Source organism: Muntiacus reevesi, chromosome 1, assembly GCF_963930625.1.
Source record: "Muntiacus reevesi chromosome 1, mMunRee1.1, whole genome shotgun sequence".
Taxonomy (NCBI): domain Eukaryota; kingdom Metazoa; phylum Chordata; class Mammalia; order Artiodactyla; family Cervidae; genus Muntiacus; species Muntiacus reevesi.
In genome coordinates, this window is record NC_089249.1 from 6,365,287 (window position 1) to 6,381,108 (window position 15,822).

A 15,822-nucleotide genomic window follows, 5' to 3' on the forward strand; every position below is an offset into this window, starting at 1 on the left:
GGTTTTCTGTATTTTCAACAATGAAATTTTATTCCTTTTAAAATTAGTTAAAAAGTAAATGTAATATAAAAATGCAATGCATCTGATGAAAAAAAGCTCACATTCAACAGCTACAGAAAGTAAACCCTTCTGAATTAGCTTCCACTCCATTCCCAAACTCCACGATATTTGATTTTCTTAATTTAAGGGATTAGAGTTGAGCTCCTAGATTGAGAAAAAGCAATCTTTAGTATCAGTGAAAGAATTGATCAGAAAACGCGGCAAAAATAAGGAGATCATATTCCTTTATTACATATACGAAGTATAAAAAACTTAACAGAGCAATATATATATATTTTTTGCTAGTCCACAGGACCTTAGGAAAAAAATATGTTCTGTATGTGAAGTTAATCTTATGGCACTGTGGTTCACGTTTTCTATATTCAAGTACAGAAGAAATGGTATGTATAGTGGTATGATGGATACAGAAGATGAATAATAATGAAAAACTGTAATTTGGTGAACTATCACATACATTGCATCCAAAAATGAGTGAATAGAATGACCATATACTGTTAATAAAGACAAGGAGGAAACGGTCTCAATATTCAGATTTAAATACTAAACACAAAAAACAAATTCTGTGTCTACAATAATCTTTGAAGTGTATACAAGTGCATTGCAAATAAATGGGCTTTTTAAAATTTAAAGTCCACTTCCTCTTTATCCAAGCATTTTCTATACTTAGGACTCCGTTCTCTTATTTTAGAATCTCTTCTATTTTTCAAAGTTTCATCATGGCTGGTATCTGTGGAATCTCACCTCTAGCCCAAAGGTGAAACTTCATGCAAACACATTCTCCTTTCAGGTTGCATCTTCACATAGTGTCTCTAAGTGTTCAGGGTTAAGAGTACAGCTTCCTGTACGTGGCCACTTTTTCCACACGCAGTGGCAGTGCTTCTGTTTCTGCAGGTTTTCTTACACGCCTTTTTCTCTTTTTTTTCTGTCAACAGCAGTCTTCAAACTTTCAGAACACAAGTGGTAGGTAGTAAAGTGCTTTATACAATGAAATACTATATACATGTGGAGAGGATCCATTTAACACCCCACAGACCAAAGTTCACACACATCACGCAAGAGAAGGCTCTTTTTAAGAAACACCTTTTCTGATAGTAGGGTTGGGAATTCCTTAAAATCTCATTAATTACTTCAAGTAGCACAAATGTAAGTAACACATCTAAAGATGGGAAGAATCCTTGTTAGGTGCATTGGCCTTAATAGATTACTGCTAAATATCATATTGCTATTAAAATATCCTTAATAGTTATGAATTTCAGAATCGGTCTCATAGAAAGTAGGTATCAGTATTAGGATTTTTCATTCTTCTTTATGAAACAAACTGCATTTAAACATGGGCCCCAAAGAGATACATTAGATAAGGTCCATGCATTGGAACATTTCTATATATTTTGGCACTTAAAAAAATTTCCAGTTTCATTTTTGAGGTCTCCTTTCCATTAAGTTTGTCTTTTGTACGTAGAGACGTGCCATTAAGTGCTACACACCTTTACTGTTGCTTGCACTCTCTTTTCAAAATATCCATGACTTTTCTTCCAAGAGATGGTTTCCAGTGCTGGACAAAACTTTTCATATTCACGACTAGTTTGCCTGTTCTTACATCCTCGTGTCCTGCTACAAGGTACTCCAAACCTAAAAGAGAACAATATTAGGGGCTATGTAGTATCATAATTTATTGAAGGGAGAGATATGACTTTAGCAGTTTTATATATACATGGTTCAAGGTTTTATCAATTCACGGTTGATATAGGGAGTCACAGGCAATAATTTGGTAAATATTTTTTATGTGCTAAATGCTTTAAATGTATTATCTTATTTAACCTTAAAAATAACCCTTTGAAGTAGGTGTCACTTTTCTTCTTTCCTTGTTTTACAAATGAGGACACTGAGGCTTGGCAAGATTAAGAAGCAGTGTTTCCCAGTAAGCAGTAGCTCTGTGACTCAAGCTCAGTCCTGTGTGATGGTAGAGGCTTTACTCTTTGCTGTATACCACAGTCCATAGTGAAGAAGTGAGGATTCTGTGGGTACTTAACATGCTGCTGTAAATCAATAGTTCTTGGAGACTCACTATATATGGTAGTATATGTTAAGGAGGATTTTATAAGAGTGAAACAACGATTTGGGATCACATATTGAAAGAAAGAGAAGCGCTGGTGGCTCAGCAGTAAGGAATCCACCTGCAACGCAAGAGATGCTGCAGACGTGGGTTCGATCCCTTGGTTGGGAAGATTCCCTGGAGAAGGAAATGGCAACCCATTCCAGTATTCTTGCCTGGAAAATCTCATGGACAGAGAGGAGCCTGGCGGGGTACAGTCCACGGGATTGCAGAGTCAGACACAACTGAGCAACTGAACAACAACAACATTGGAAGAGAAGCATGGATTATACAAAACAGCACATATCTCCTAGATAAAGTATTTTTGGAATATAGAATGTTTGTTTGACATACTTTTAAAAAATGATGAGACTTGACAAGACCTACTGCTGATTTTATAATTCAAAATTCTTTTCAGGCTTCAAGTAAAATTTTTTGACTAACAAATACAAAAAATCAAAAGGACAATCTCATTATCTATACATTAATAAATAGAAATATGATAATCTCCCTCAGTAGATGTCTTTAGTAATATCAATATTGGTATTTTGAAACAGTTTTCTGTAATATTATAGGGTAGAACAAATAAGTAATTACATTCATAGAATAAACTGTCCAATATAAGATAAAGAGATATATACTTTAAAACTCAAGGGAAAACACAAGATATTAAAATTCAATTGGAAATATCCATTTAAGCTCCTGATTGTATATACAGTCTGTTCATTCACTGAAGTGAAAGTAAAAGTGCTGGCCTCTCAGTCCTGTCCGACTCTTAGCGACCCCATGCGCTGTAGCCCACCAGGCTCCTTCGTCCATGAATTCTTCTGGGTTGCCATTTTCTTCTCCAAGGGATATTCCCAACCCGGGGATCAGACTCAGGTCTCCTGCATTGCAGGAAGATTCTTTACGGTCTGAGCCACCAGGGAAGCCCCATTTCATTCTCTGAAATGGTTTTTAAAATGTCATTCTAACGGTAAGGATTACCTGTTACAAACATAATGTGGTCTCTAATTACAAGTATCACTAAAAACAACACAAAACAAAGCTTCTCAAAGAAATGCTTTTTCTAGTTCCAAGGCAGAAAGATACAGGTACGCATGGAACTTGTGCTAAAAAGGCTCGTGGGCATCATTTTAAAAGAGCACAGTAAAGGAGTCAGTGAAGGAGGGTTATAACCTGTCAAAGTTATGATAATCTGAGCACCAAGAGCATAGTCATTGTGTGTTAACATACTGAATCAACAAAAATCCATAATTCCAAAGTGATACTCAAAAAAGAGAAATCCAGAGAGAAATTAACTTGCCATCTTGAGACAGTTGTTAAAACCATTCCTTACTTTGGAAAATGGTGATTAAAGGAAAGAATTTAGCCTTTATCCTGCTTTTATAATGCGAACTATATTTCATGGTAACCTAATAGCCCACCATGGGAGAGGAAGTCCTCTTACAGAATAATGTCATGTAATAAATGAAGGGAACTAGACAAAATTAGAAAAAGCATTTCTCAAACTCGAATTACATTATTCATCCAAGAAGGGACTGCCAATTGTGTGACAAAATCATTAAGTGAATAGTTGATGGGGAATGGGATGTTTGCACAGTGACTAAACAACTCACATTCATTGTTCCCTAGTCTCAAAAGGAAAAACAAAACTCCCCAATGGAGAGATCAGACTGTTCAGTTTGAGCAACCCAGAGGTTTAGACCCGCAACTGTGGGTCATCCAGGTACTATGTATCCTGTGACGTGATTTAACATGAAACAACACAACAATATCTATAACAAGTGCTAGCCAAAATGCTTATCTTGAGTCTATCAAGATAGACTGTAGAGATTACAAGAAAAATAGGAAGTAGAGAGAGAAGCTAAATGACACTACAAAGAACCAACCAAATACAGAAGGCAGGATAATCTACAGAACTCCTGGCCTAGTTTTTTCAACAATAATTTCTAAAGCGCTATAAAGAAACTCATCATAAATCAAAGATATTTGAGGGACTTAAAAACTAGAAACAATTTGTGATTCTGGATAGAATACTGGCAAGGACAAGCCCTAAAGAACATTTTGGGATCAGTTGGGAAATTGGAATATGATCTCAGTGTTAGAGTATATAAAAATAAACTAAAATTTAAGGTAAAGATCGTTAACTGAATAAAGTAGGTTGCAGAATGAAGTGTTTATTATGACTTCATTTTGGTTAGAAATATAATATATACATATATAGAGAAATATCTGGAAGGATTCACAGTAGGATGTTAACAGAGATGATCTTTGAAGGACAGAAGTGTAAAATTTAAAAATTTCCCCTAAATTTCTATAATGTACATGTGTTGCTTCTATAATAATAAAAAGGTTATTTAAATTATTAAAAGAAATCAAGATTATTAAACGAAATTAAGTCTAGGACTTAAAAGCTTTAAGTCCTAAACTTAAAAATAGCTATGATGATATTTTCTTAAAAAAAAGAGAGAGACGAAAGAAAAAGGAAAATAATGACATAGGTTTCAAACACCAGAGAGCAGAAATGTAAGGTGGATTATAAGGTATTTAAATTCCTTAAAGGGTAACCTTAGCTTCTTCAAGAAAAAGAATCCCAGTATTTAACTGACAGACTAGTTGAAACATAATGGTTGTGATTTTTTTTTTTGATTCTGCATTTTAAATTTATTTTCTAAGACATTAGCTAACATGTCTGATTTCTTTTTTTTTTATTTTATTTTATTTTTCAGTGGGTTTTGTCATACATTGATATGAATCAGCCATAGAGTTACACGTATTTTTATCATACCTAAAATAATAAAATCCTCTTTAAAAATACAATAAAAAATTTTTAGGAAACTTTCAGTGTTAAGTCTAGTATTTAGATGAATTTATTTTGAAAGTATAAATAAAACAAATATTATAAGAGTTTGCCATTATGTCGAAGTATAAATATAAATTAAACTATGAAAATGATGCTGAATAAATCTGTAAATTATGGAACAGCATCATACCAAAAGTTAGCATGAAAAACAACTTTATCTGTTGTATCACTTATTAGCATTTACATTTAATTTTGATATCTCTTTGCTTTTGACATCTACCTTGCTACAAGTTTGAGGGCATAAAGTTTACTTTGTATCCACAGAAAAAGAAAATATAATATTTTAGTGCTAGTCTTGACATTCTAAAATATTCAATAGATGAATGAGTAAATATATGTGTGAAAGTAGGAATGAGTGAACTTTTAGGGATGCCAACTAGATTACTCCTTTTCAAAAGTAGCAAAGGAAACAAGTTGGCGTGTAAGGTTTCAGAGTTTTCTTATCAGCTTTCTTTGGCCTTAGCTATTAAACTTGTAAAAATGGAAAAACAAAGTGAAAGAGTGTCTGGTTTTGCTTTGCCAAAGTCTTTTCATCAAAGTGAATAAACATGTTTTCAAGAATTCTTTGAATAATTGTGCTCATGTTTTCTATTGTGATGAACTCAGTTGATTCTTTCACTCTGTCTGGCAGAAACCTGATGGGGAAGTATAGTTCACTTCCTGGGGGGTGGCTCAGATGGTCAAAGCTTTTGTTTTAATGTCTTACTAAAAAACGGGGTGGGTTTATTAGTTTTTTCTCTTTTGCCAGTTTAGTTGAAAGCGCTTATAGTAAGAGCCCCTATGCAGAGATCATTGGGAAATAGAACTTAATGACTCAGTCTCCAGTATTCAAAATCTAAGATTCTGATTAGTTCGTTTGTTCTTTGGAAACATATTTATATTAAAATGTCTTTTAAATTTTCCTTATTAAAATTTAGATTAATTCAAATAAAATATGAAGAGCTATAAAAAGGGTGTGAGATGTTACTCAACAAAGTCAAGAGTTATATCACTGTTTAGATTGGGGGATATTTTATTGATAGTTTTTCTCTCTCTCTCACTCAGTTATCTGTTTCTCTCAAATTTATTAACCAAAGACCATAAATGACTTCTTAAGATAACTGTGCTTTCCTGGACTTAACTTTGAAAAGAATTAGATCCAGAACACAAATTATGTACCTGTTTCAGCAGTGTCACTAAGATACAAATGGCAACTTTGTAAACAGGGAAGTACAGAAGATTTAGAAAATATATTATTTGTTTTGCTAGAATTCATTATTTGTGTACTGCAGTACTATTATCTGGGAAATAATGGTAGATCCTGGAGGCAGTATGGTCAAAAATCTAAATCCCATCCTCAAATTTAATGAGAGAAACAGAGAAATAAGCAGGTTATGACACAATGTGAAGAGTGTGCGTATAAGGTAAACAGATCAGAATCCCATGCTTACTTGCTTGCCTCTGCGTCTGCCATATTATTTTAAGGTGTAAATTTCCCTCCATTCCAAGTTTCTCTAAGATTCTGTAGTTTTGCTGCTGTTTGTTTATTTCTACTGTTCTTGATTTGAAACCAGAATGATCATTTAATGAAAAAGAAGATGATGAAAACTTGAGAGTTGTTTTCTATCCAGAAGAAACAGATGCTTCCCATGCAATAGTAAAAATGAATTCAATATTATTTGCACAGATGGAATTTTGCCTTTGAATTTCCTTTGGGAGCAAGTTCTAACCAGGGCACTGTAATAGGACCTAGCTTTCCAGTACAGTATTAGTGGCAGAGGAATTCATGAAAATGTTTTCTTTGCTACTGCCATTGGAACCAATCTGAGACTTCTGTTCAAGACAGAAAATATTAAATTGCTGAATTTAAAATATTTTACTTTTATAGAGCATGTGAAAGAGAAAAAAATTTTTGATACCAGTTCAAAGAATTCCGTTTGGACTTTCCCCAGAATTCAGATGGTGAAAAGGAGAGATGCTCTTGCCGAGTTTATTTAGATTGTGATTCAGAGAGTGTAAGACAAGCCGCAAATCAGCAGGGACAAGGCAGGGATCCAGCTAGTAACGTCTAATGCTCACCAGGATTGAGGATTGGACAAGTGCAGCCTCTGTTGGTCCATGATTCTGGATACAGTGTTCGCTTTCCTCGTAAAATTTTCAGTTTGGTGGATTTTAAGACTTTTTTAATCTTCACGTTGACCTCAGCATGAGATCCTTTATCATGAGCCGATAAGATCTTTATTTTTAGTACTGTAGGAACACAATTCCAAAAGTCAAAATGAATAGAATTTCAAACTACCTTTGAACTTTGAACAACTTAGATATGCATTTGAGAGTATAATGGAAAAGTGAACTAGTGATTACAATGTGGAAATACGCTTTAAAAATCATTAGGGATTAAGAGGTACACATTTCTATGTATAAAATAAACAAGTTACAACACAGGGAATATAGTCAATATTTTATAACAACTGTAAATGGAATATAACCTTTAAAAATTTTGAATCACCAGTTGTACTCCTGAAACATAATATTATATATTAACTATATATCTCAATAAAAGAAAATCAATAGGCTCATTGATTTTACACTAACTTCATCCAATGTATCTATATTAACTATACTCTTCCTTCTTAGACATTTTCAACTGTTACTTCTTTCCATATCACTATGTTAAGAGAATATCAACAATTTGTCTACTGCAAATAAATCTTAAGCACATTCAGCTATCAAATATAAAAAGAAAAAAGATGCACAGGAAGTAGAACTGTTATCCTGGCTTTTATTTAGATTCTGACTATATTATACTCTATGGTTGACTTTGTGTAATGTTATGACAAAGAGCAAAATGTTATTGCCAGGACATATTTTACATAGTCTAAAGAGATTAAATATTACTGGTTACTTAATTTTCCTCCCTGGTGTAAAATTCAAGCTGACTGGGATTAGGAAGCTGTCCTGGGTGATGGTAGAGCTCCAGTTTCATGATTCTATTATGCTCTTCCACTTATGAAATGGATGTGGATGGGGATTATGTATATTTTGGGCTATATAAGTTATGGAATTATAAAAGACTCAGACACTAGTCAATGATATGTCAGCAAGATAAGGCATCTTTAATATATGGAAAGTGAAAGTGTTAGTTGCTCAGTCATGTCCAATTCTTTGCCACCCCATGAACTGTAGGGACTGTAGCCCACCAGGCTCCTTTGTGCATGGAATTCTCCAGGCAAGAATACTGGAGCAGGTTGCCATTTCCTTCTCCAAGGGATCTTCCCAACATAGAGATTGAACCAGTGTCTCCAGCATAGTGGGTCAATTCTTTACCATCTGAGCTACCCATACTTATTTAATAAGAATAAAACCATTTAGAATTTAAAGATAGTAACAGTCTTTACTTAGGGCAATGACATTTTCCTTTGTCCATACACTTTATTTTCAGGGTATTTGAAAGGTAGAGGAGTAGACAGAGATGGCAGGGAAGAGAGTCAGGCAGAGAGGTAGTCTCAATGCCTTTCCAGTATATTTCTCCTTCCCTCCTACCACTTACTGAGCATCTAGTATGTGCAAGGAAATGTGTTGTGTGGTTTTCAAAAATCTCATTTCATGGGGAAGATGGCATCATCCCTGTTTTACATATGAAGAAGTTTGGAGATGTTAAGTTACCCACCCAATAAACCAGAAATAAAACCCACGTAGGTCTGAATCCAAAGCCTGAGCTTTTAATCACTGTGAATACACTGCTTTAAACTGATTTCTGCTTAGTAGTACTACTGGCCAAGGAATCATTGAAGTGGCTAGAGACCTTCATTTTCGATTACTAAAACAAGAATCATTCATGGGAAAGGATTACATGTCAAGATTTTGTTGTTGTCTGCCTCTTTTCCACATAGTATGATAACCTTGCTTTTGCTCTAAAAGCGTCCTACTCTCACTAAGACATTCAAAACCATCTCTCTTAGGAAAATCTAGGTCAAGACTAGAATACTGTATTTACTACTGTTATATTAGACTAATGCTTTGATTTATTGAGAATGTCATAAACCAAGCCACTCATTTCCTTCAACACTTTTTGTACAGGTAGTTTGAATAGATCCTTGGAAGCACTCATGGACTTCAGACTCACCATATGAGTATTTCATTCCACAGAATGCCTTGGAGTTTCCTAACACCTGTTCCTTACATTCACATTTACCTGAAGAAAGTAAATAAACATGGTGTTGGTAATTTGGAAACAAAGTAAAAAAAAAAAAATCAGCAAGTAAATCCAAGTGGCATAACCTTTTAAGACTTAAGTGATCCGTACAATATAATCCATAAGAAACCATGAAAAGTCTCTCAAAAGAAAACTATTTTAATTGAATTAGTTATCATCCAATAAAGTATTGACCTAAGAGAAATATAGAAATGTAGAAACAATGATATATTTTAATGCTTGTAACTGCTGTAGGTAGATACAGAGATGTGGGAAACATTGACATATTGGCTCTAGTTAAATTTCTTGAGAAATCAGAGCACAAGATTTGCAAGCTGAAAATCACCGTGGGAATAAATAGTGGGAAAGATAAATCAAAGATGCTTAAAATGAGCTGTCGTGATTTGTTCAATAATATTACTTATCATCTAAACAAAGCAGATTGCTCATGCAGAAATTGTAGCAACCTGAGTGGATACCTCATGGCCTTTGATGATTCTACCAAAGAAGGAGAGTATGGTAACTACCATGCTAAATGAACTCCAAAACCTATTTGAACTCCAAATGGCGTATCTTTTTTAAAAAATTATTTATTTAGTTATTTGGCTGTACTGGGTCTTTTTCACAGTTGGCTTAAATCTCAACATTCAGAAAACTAAGATCATGGCATCTGGTCCCATCACTTCATGGCAAATAGATGGGAAAACAATTGAAACAGTGACAGACTATTTTTGAGGGCTCCAAAATCACTGCAGATGGTGACTGCAGCCATGAAATTAAAAGACGCTTGCTCCTTGGGAGAAAAGCTATGACCAACCTAGACAGCATATTAAAAAGCAGAGACATGACTTTACCAGCAAAGGTCCATCTAGTCAAGGCTATGGTTTTTCCAGTAGTCATGTATGGATGTGAGAGATGGACTATAAAGAAAGCTGAGCACCAAAAAATGGATGCTTTTGAACTGTGGTGTTGGAGAAGACTTTTCAGAGTCCCTTGGACTTCAAGGAGATCCAACCAGTCGATCCTTAAGGAAATCAGTCCTGAACATTCATTGGAAGGACTGATGCTGAAGCTGAAATCCCAATATTTTGGCCACCTAATGAGAAGAACTGACTCATTGGAAAAGACCCTGATGCTGGGAAAGATTGAAGGTGGGAGGAAAAGGGGATGACAGAGGATGAGGTGGCTGGATGGCATCACCAACTCAATGGACATGAGTTTGAGTAGACTTTGGGAGTTGGAGATGGACAGGGAGGCCTGGCGTGCTGCAGTCCATGGTGTCGCAAAAAGTCAGACACAACTGAGCCACTGAACTGAACTGGGTTTAGTTGCAACACGCAGGATCTTTGCTGGGGCACGTGGGATCTTTCAGTTACGGCATGTGAACTCTTAGTTGTGGCATGTGGGACCTAGTTCCCTGACCAGGGATCAAGCCTGGGCCCACGGCATTGAGAGCACAGAACCTTAGCCACCGGACCGCCAGGGACGTGCCCTCCCCGCCACCAACGGCACATCTTATTCCTCAGTGTAATGCTCCTTCAGCCACAAGGACATGAGTGGGGAGGGACAACACAGGGGTTGGGGAGCGAGAGGTGCAACCTGCTGAGTGAGAGGCTCAAGGGGCTACTGTACAACGTGAGGAGCAGAGGGAATATTCTGCAGTAACTGTGAACGGAAAGTAACCTTTAAAAATTGTATGAAAATAAAAGAGGGGAAAAAAGAAAAAAAGTTTTTAAAGAACTTGAATAGGTCTGTCATTGGAAAACCTTTTCTTGGCTGCTTTCCAATACTCCCTTTTCATATGCTAAGAAATCAGACATTAAAATTTGAATAAATCTTTCTTGATTAGGCTTCAGCCCAGCTATGTTTTCTTAAAAGAAATCTGGAAGAGGAGGAAAAGCTATTTAGTTATACTGGGTTGTTAGAATGTTTCAAAAAAGAAGTATTATTTATAGTTCTGTTGTACTAGTTAAAGCCAGTTAGTGACATTTTCATCTGATGTTCTCCATCTCACAAGACATGGTAGAAATTAAGAGTATCTTCATGTAGTGCATTATATTCCTAGTATGGAAACATGGCAGATAAATAGGTAAGCAAAGTTGGAGAATTTGAAAAACCATTAGAAAAATAGAAGAAATCTTTCAAAAGCAATTGTTCAAACATAAAATTCAGACTAAGTAGCATTAAGGCACAAAATTAATGGGAAAGAGTTTTCCTTTTCAAATGCTAAAAAGATAGATACAGCAACTTCATATTATCTAACCTTTCCTACCTTCTGTCCTGTTGTAAATTAAAGTGACACCAATTAAGAAAATGATCTTAAGATTGTTAAGTGAAAAAAAATCATGATACAAAATTGCTGATATTGAGTGTTCTTGATTCTTGAAAGGTCCATAATTCTCTATGAGAATACATTAAAACTGTGGTTTCTTAACTTTGCCCCAGCCACACTTGCCTCCTAGCTGTTTCTTAAACAAGCCAGGCCTAGGCTTCCCAGGTGGTGCTAGTGGTAAAGAACTGCCCGAGAATACAGGAGACATAAGAGACTTGGGTTTGGTCCCTGTTTGGGAAGATCCCCTGGAGGAGGGCATGGCACTCCAGCATTCTTCCCTGGAGAAATCCCACCGACAGAGGAGCCTGGTGGGCTAAATAAAGTCTCTAAGGCTGCAAAGAGTCAGACACTGCAGCGACTGAGCTGGCACGCAGACAATCTCAGCCCAGGGCTGCTGAACTTGCTTCACCTCCTGCCTAAACGCTTTCCTCTTGTATCTGTATAGCTCATTCCCTTACCTTTGTCAGGTTTTTTTCCCTCAAAAGTCCTTTCATAGGACTTTTCTGATCACCCTATTTAGAAGTATGTCCCTCTCAAGTCCTTCTTTTCCTCCATCCCTGCTTTATTTCTCTATTATACTAAACATCATTAAATATTTCATTTATTTATTAGCTATCTTCCTCTGCATGAATGTAACCCCCTTAGAGACTGAGATTTTTGTCTGTTCAATTACTCTATTTGCAGCACTGGCACATAGCATAGGCTACTCAATAAATATCTGCTAAAAGAATGAGTTTATAAAGAACACTTACAAATTAGTAAGAAAATTACAAACAGGAAATTCACAGAAAAAGAAACCTGAATGTCCCAGAAGTCATGAAAAATTACTAATCAGGAAAATGCAATTAAAATGGCAAGCTCCCATTTCACACCCTTCAGATTGGCAAAAATGTAGAGGTTTGATAACATTAATTTTAGAAGTCCAATAAATATTAACTGAGTTAAACTGCCTGAGTGAATGAGTTATGATAGTGCTTGGCCCCTTGTATATGCTGTATAGATATTTGTGAAATACATACAAAGCATTAGTGAGGATGAACAACAGAATGACATTTTTGCTGGTGGAATGCAAATGGATACAACCACTTGAGAGAGCTATTTGGCAGTAAATGATAAATTTCACAGTAAGCACTCTTGGGACCCAACAAAATTCCAGTTGAGCTATTTCAAATCCTAAAAGATGATGCTGTGAAAGTGCTGCACTCAATATGCCAGCAAATCTGGAAAACTCAGCAGTGGCCACAGGACTGGAAAAGGTCAGTTTTCATTCCAATCCCAAAAAAGGCAATGCCAAAGAACGCTCAAACTGCGCAATTGCACTCATCACACATGCTAGCAAAGTAATGCTCAAAATTCTCCAAGCCAGGCTTCAATAGTATATGAAATGTGAACTTCCAGATGTTCAAGCTGGTTTTAAAAAAGGCAGAGGAACAAGAGATCAAATTGCCAACATCTGCTGGATCATCAAAAAAGCTAGAGAGTTCCAGAAAAACATCAATTTCTGCTTTATTGACTATACCAAAGCCTTTGACTGTGTGGATCACAATAAACTGTGGAAAAGTCTTAAAGAAATGGAAATACCAGACCACCTGACCTGCCTCTTGAGAAATCTGTATGCAGGTCAGGAAGCAACAGTTAGAACTGGACATGGAACAACAGACTGGTTTCAAATCGGGAAAGGAGTACATCAAGGCTGTATATTGTCACCCTGCTTATTTAACTTATATGCAGAGTACATCATGAGAAACGCTGGGCTGGATGAGACACAAGCTGGAATCAAGACTGCCAGGAGAAGTATCAATAACCTCAGATATGCAGATGACACCACCCTTATGGTAGAAGGTGACGAAGAACTAAAAAGCCTCTTGATGAAAGTGGAAGAGGAGACTGAAAAAGTTGGCTTAAAACTCAACATTCAGAAAACTAAGATCATGGTATCTGGTCCCATCACTTCATGACAAATAGGTGGGGAAACAGTGGAAACAGTGAGAGACTTAATTTTGGGGGGCTCCAAAATCACTGCAGATGGTGATTGCCACCATGACATTAAAAGATACTTGCTCCTTGGAAGAAAAGTTATGACCAACCTAGACAGCATATTAAAATGCAGAGACATTACTTTGCTAACAAAGGTCCATCTAGTCAAGGCTATGGTTTTTCCAGTGGTCATGTATGGATGTGAGTGTTGGACTATAAAGAAAGCTGAGCACCAAAGAATTGATGCTTTTGAACTGTGGTGTTGGAGAAGACTTTTGAGAGTCCCTTGGACTGCAAGGAGATCCAACCAGTCCATCCTAAAGGAGATAAGTCCTGGGTGTTCATTGGACGGACTGATGCTGAAGCTGAAATTCCAATACTTTGGCCACCTCATGCGAAGAGTTGACTCATTGGAAAAGACCCTGATGCTGGGAAAGATTGAAGGGGGGGGGAAGGGGGAAGGGGATGACAGAGGACGAGATGGTTGGATGGCATCACCGACTCAATGGACATGAGTTTGAGTAAACTCTGGCAATTGGTGATGGACAGGGAGGCCTGGTGAGCTGCAGCCCATGGGGTCAGAAAGAGTCAGCCACAACTGAGCAACTGAACTGAATGGAACTGAACACTTGCAACCCAACTAAATGAGATTGTATCCTAGAATAAGGATCAGCAAACATTTTCTATAAGGATCAGATAATAACATTATAGAGTTTGTGAGCCACAGGGAAAAATTAAAGATTTTATGTAGGTATTTATGTAACCATTTAAAGTGCAACTGTTTAAACCTTAGAGCAGTTAGCTGTAGCCTGCAGAAAAGTATAAGGCAGGCCAGATTTGGCCTGAGGGCTGTTGTTTGCCAGCCCCTGATCTAGTGAAACTCCTTCTCAAGTACACAATATAACATATATAGGAAAACATTCATGGTAGCACTATATGTAATAGTGGAAAATTGGAAATTAGAGATAACCTAAATGGCAAACAATGGGAGAATAAAAATGGGATAAATCTTAAAAAAAGTACGCACTTAAGTAAAAATAATTTTAAGGGGTAGGTAAGTTATCATGTCCATAAACTTTTAAAAATATTAAATAATATACTAATCATATACTATTTATTATATATATAGTAAAATAGTAAAAATATGAAAGTGAATAGTGAACACCAAAATTCAGGTTAGCGGTTATTCTGTGGCATAAAGAAGGCTAATTGAGCTTGTAGATTGGTACACCTAGGGCTTCACATGTATCTGTAACATCTTATAATTTAAATGAAAATACGGCTTCCCAGGTGGCACTAGTGGTAAAGAACCCACCTGCCAGTGCATGAGACACAAAAGATGTGGGTTCCCTCCCTGAGTCAGGAAGAACTCCTGGAGGAGGACATGGCAGCCCACTCTAGTATTCTTGCCTGGAGAATCCCTGGTGGGCTAAGTCCACAGGGTCGCAACGAGATGGACACAACTGAAGTGACTTAGCACATGAGACAATTATTGCAAAGTTAAGATTTGATAGCATTACAAGGTGTTCATATGGGTGTTCATAATTGGTGTTTGTGATGGTTAATAATAAAAATATTTTAAAACTTCTTTTAAGTTTTATTTGGATGATTTGGTGATCACTTTACAGCCAAATGCTGACAAAATTTTTTGTACACATTTGCATTTTTGATAAGAGTAAGTTGGTGGTAAATAGAAACACTTGGTTTTCTATCAGAAAAGAATACAGACAGGATGAACCCAGAAATTATGTATTCACACCAAAATCCCAGCATGCCCCTCAAATGACAGAGCAGATAAATATCAGAGCAAAACTGAATCAGAAGAAAGAGCAGTATAGACTTGATAAGCTCGAAGAATCATCTTTATGTAGTAAACAGTGTTTTGACTTCAGTAAAAATCATTTTTCATATTCAGTTAATGTTGTTAATATGAATTTTATTAGTTTTGTTTGGCTTATATTTAGTTTATAAAATTACTTTGGTTTTAGAGTTGTAACAAAGCTATAAACATAAGGCGTTCACCCCTAGTTTTTGCTTTGTACATACTGAGTTACACTAGGTCTATAGGAATATTTTTCCTTTAAATGGATCTGTACATTTCCATCAAAACAGTATATTTTAGAGAAAAGTAAACACACCAAAGTACTAAGAGTGGGATAGTGAGATTTGGGTATTTTTTTTTACTTTGATATTTTGTGTTTTCCAATTTTTTACTCTAATTATACGTTATTCTACCAATAAGAAAATTTAAAAAGCTTGTTAAATACCATTAGTTATATTTAATAGTTTTATACTTATGCGGTTCACCACCTGGTTAACCT

At 36.0% G+C, this 15,822-nt stretch overlaps 1 protein-coding gene across 4 annotated transcripts in view; it reads right to left on the reverse strand.

Moving 5' to 3' along the window:
• Positions 1-267: 267 nt before the first annotated feature.
• NTN4 (netrin 4) overlaps positions 268-15,822 on the reverse strand; it is a 122,954-nt gene continuing 107,399 nt past the window's right edge. For 2 of the 4 annotated variants that reach the window (XM_065937118.1, XM_065937114.1), the window contains exons 8-10: positions 9,124-9,192; positions 7,077-7,247; positions 268-1,689 (exon numbers count right to left, since the gene is read on the reverse strand). In XM_065937118.1, coding sequence (XP_065793190.1) covers positions 1,547-1,689; positions 7,077-7,247; positions 9,124-9,192 — 383 coding nt within the window. In that variant the 3' untranslated portion in view covers positions 268-1,546. The remainder of the gene's footprint in view (positions 1,690-7,076; positions 7,248-9,123; positions 9,193-15,822) is intronic. The other 2 variants (XM_065937126.1, XM_065937121.1) reach the window with 1 other exon arrangement.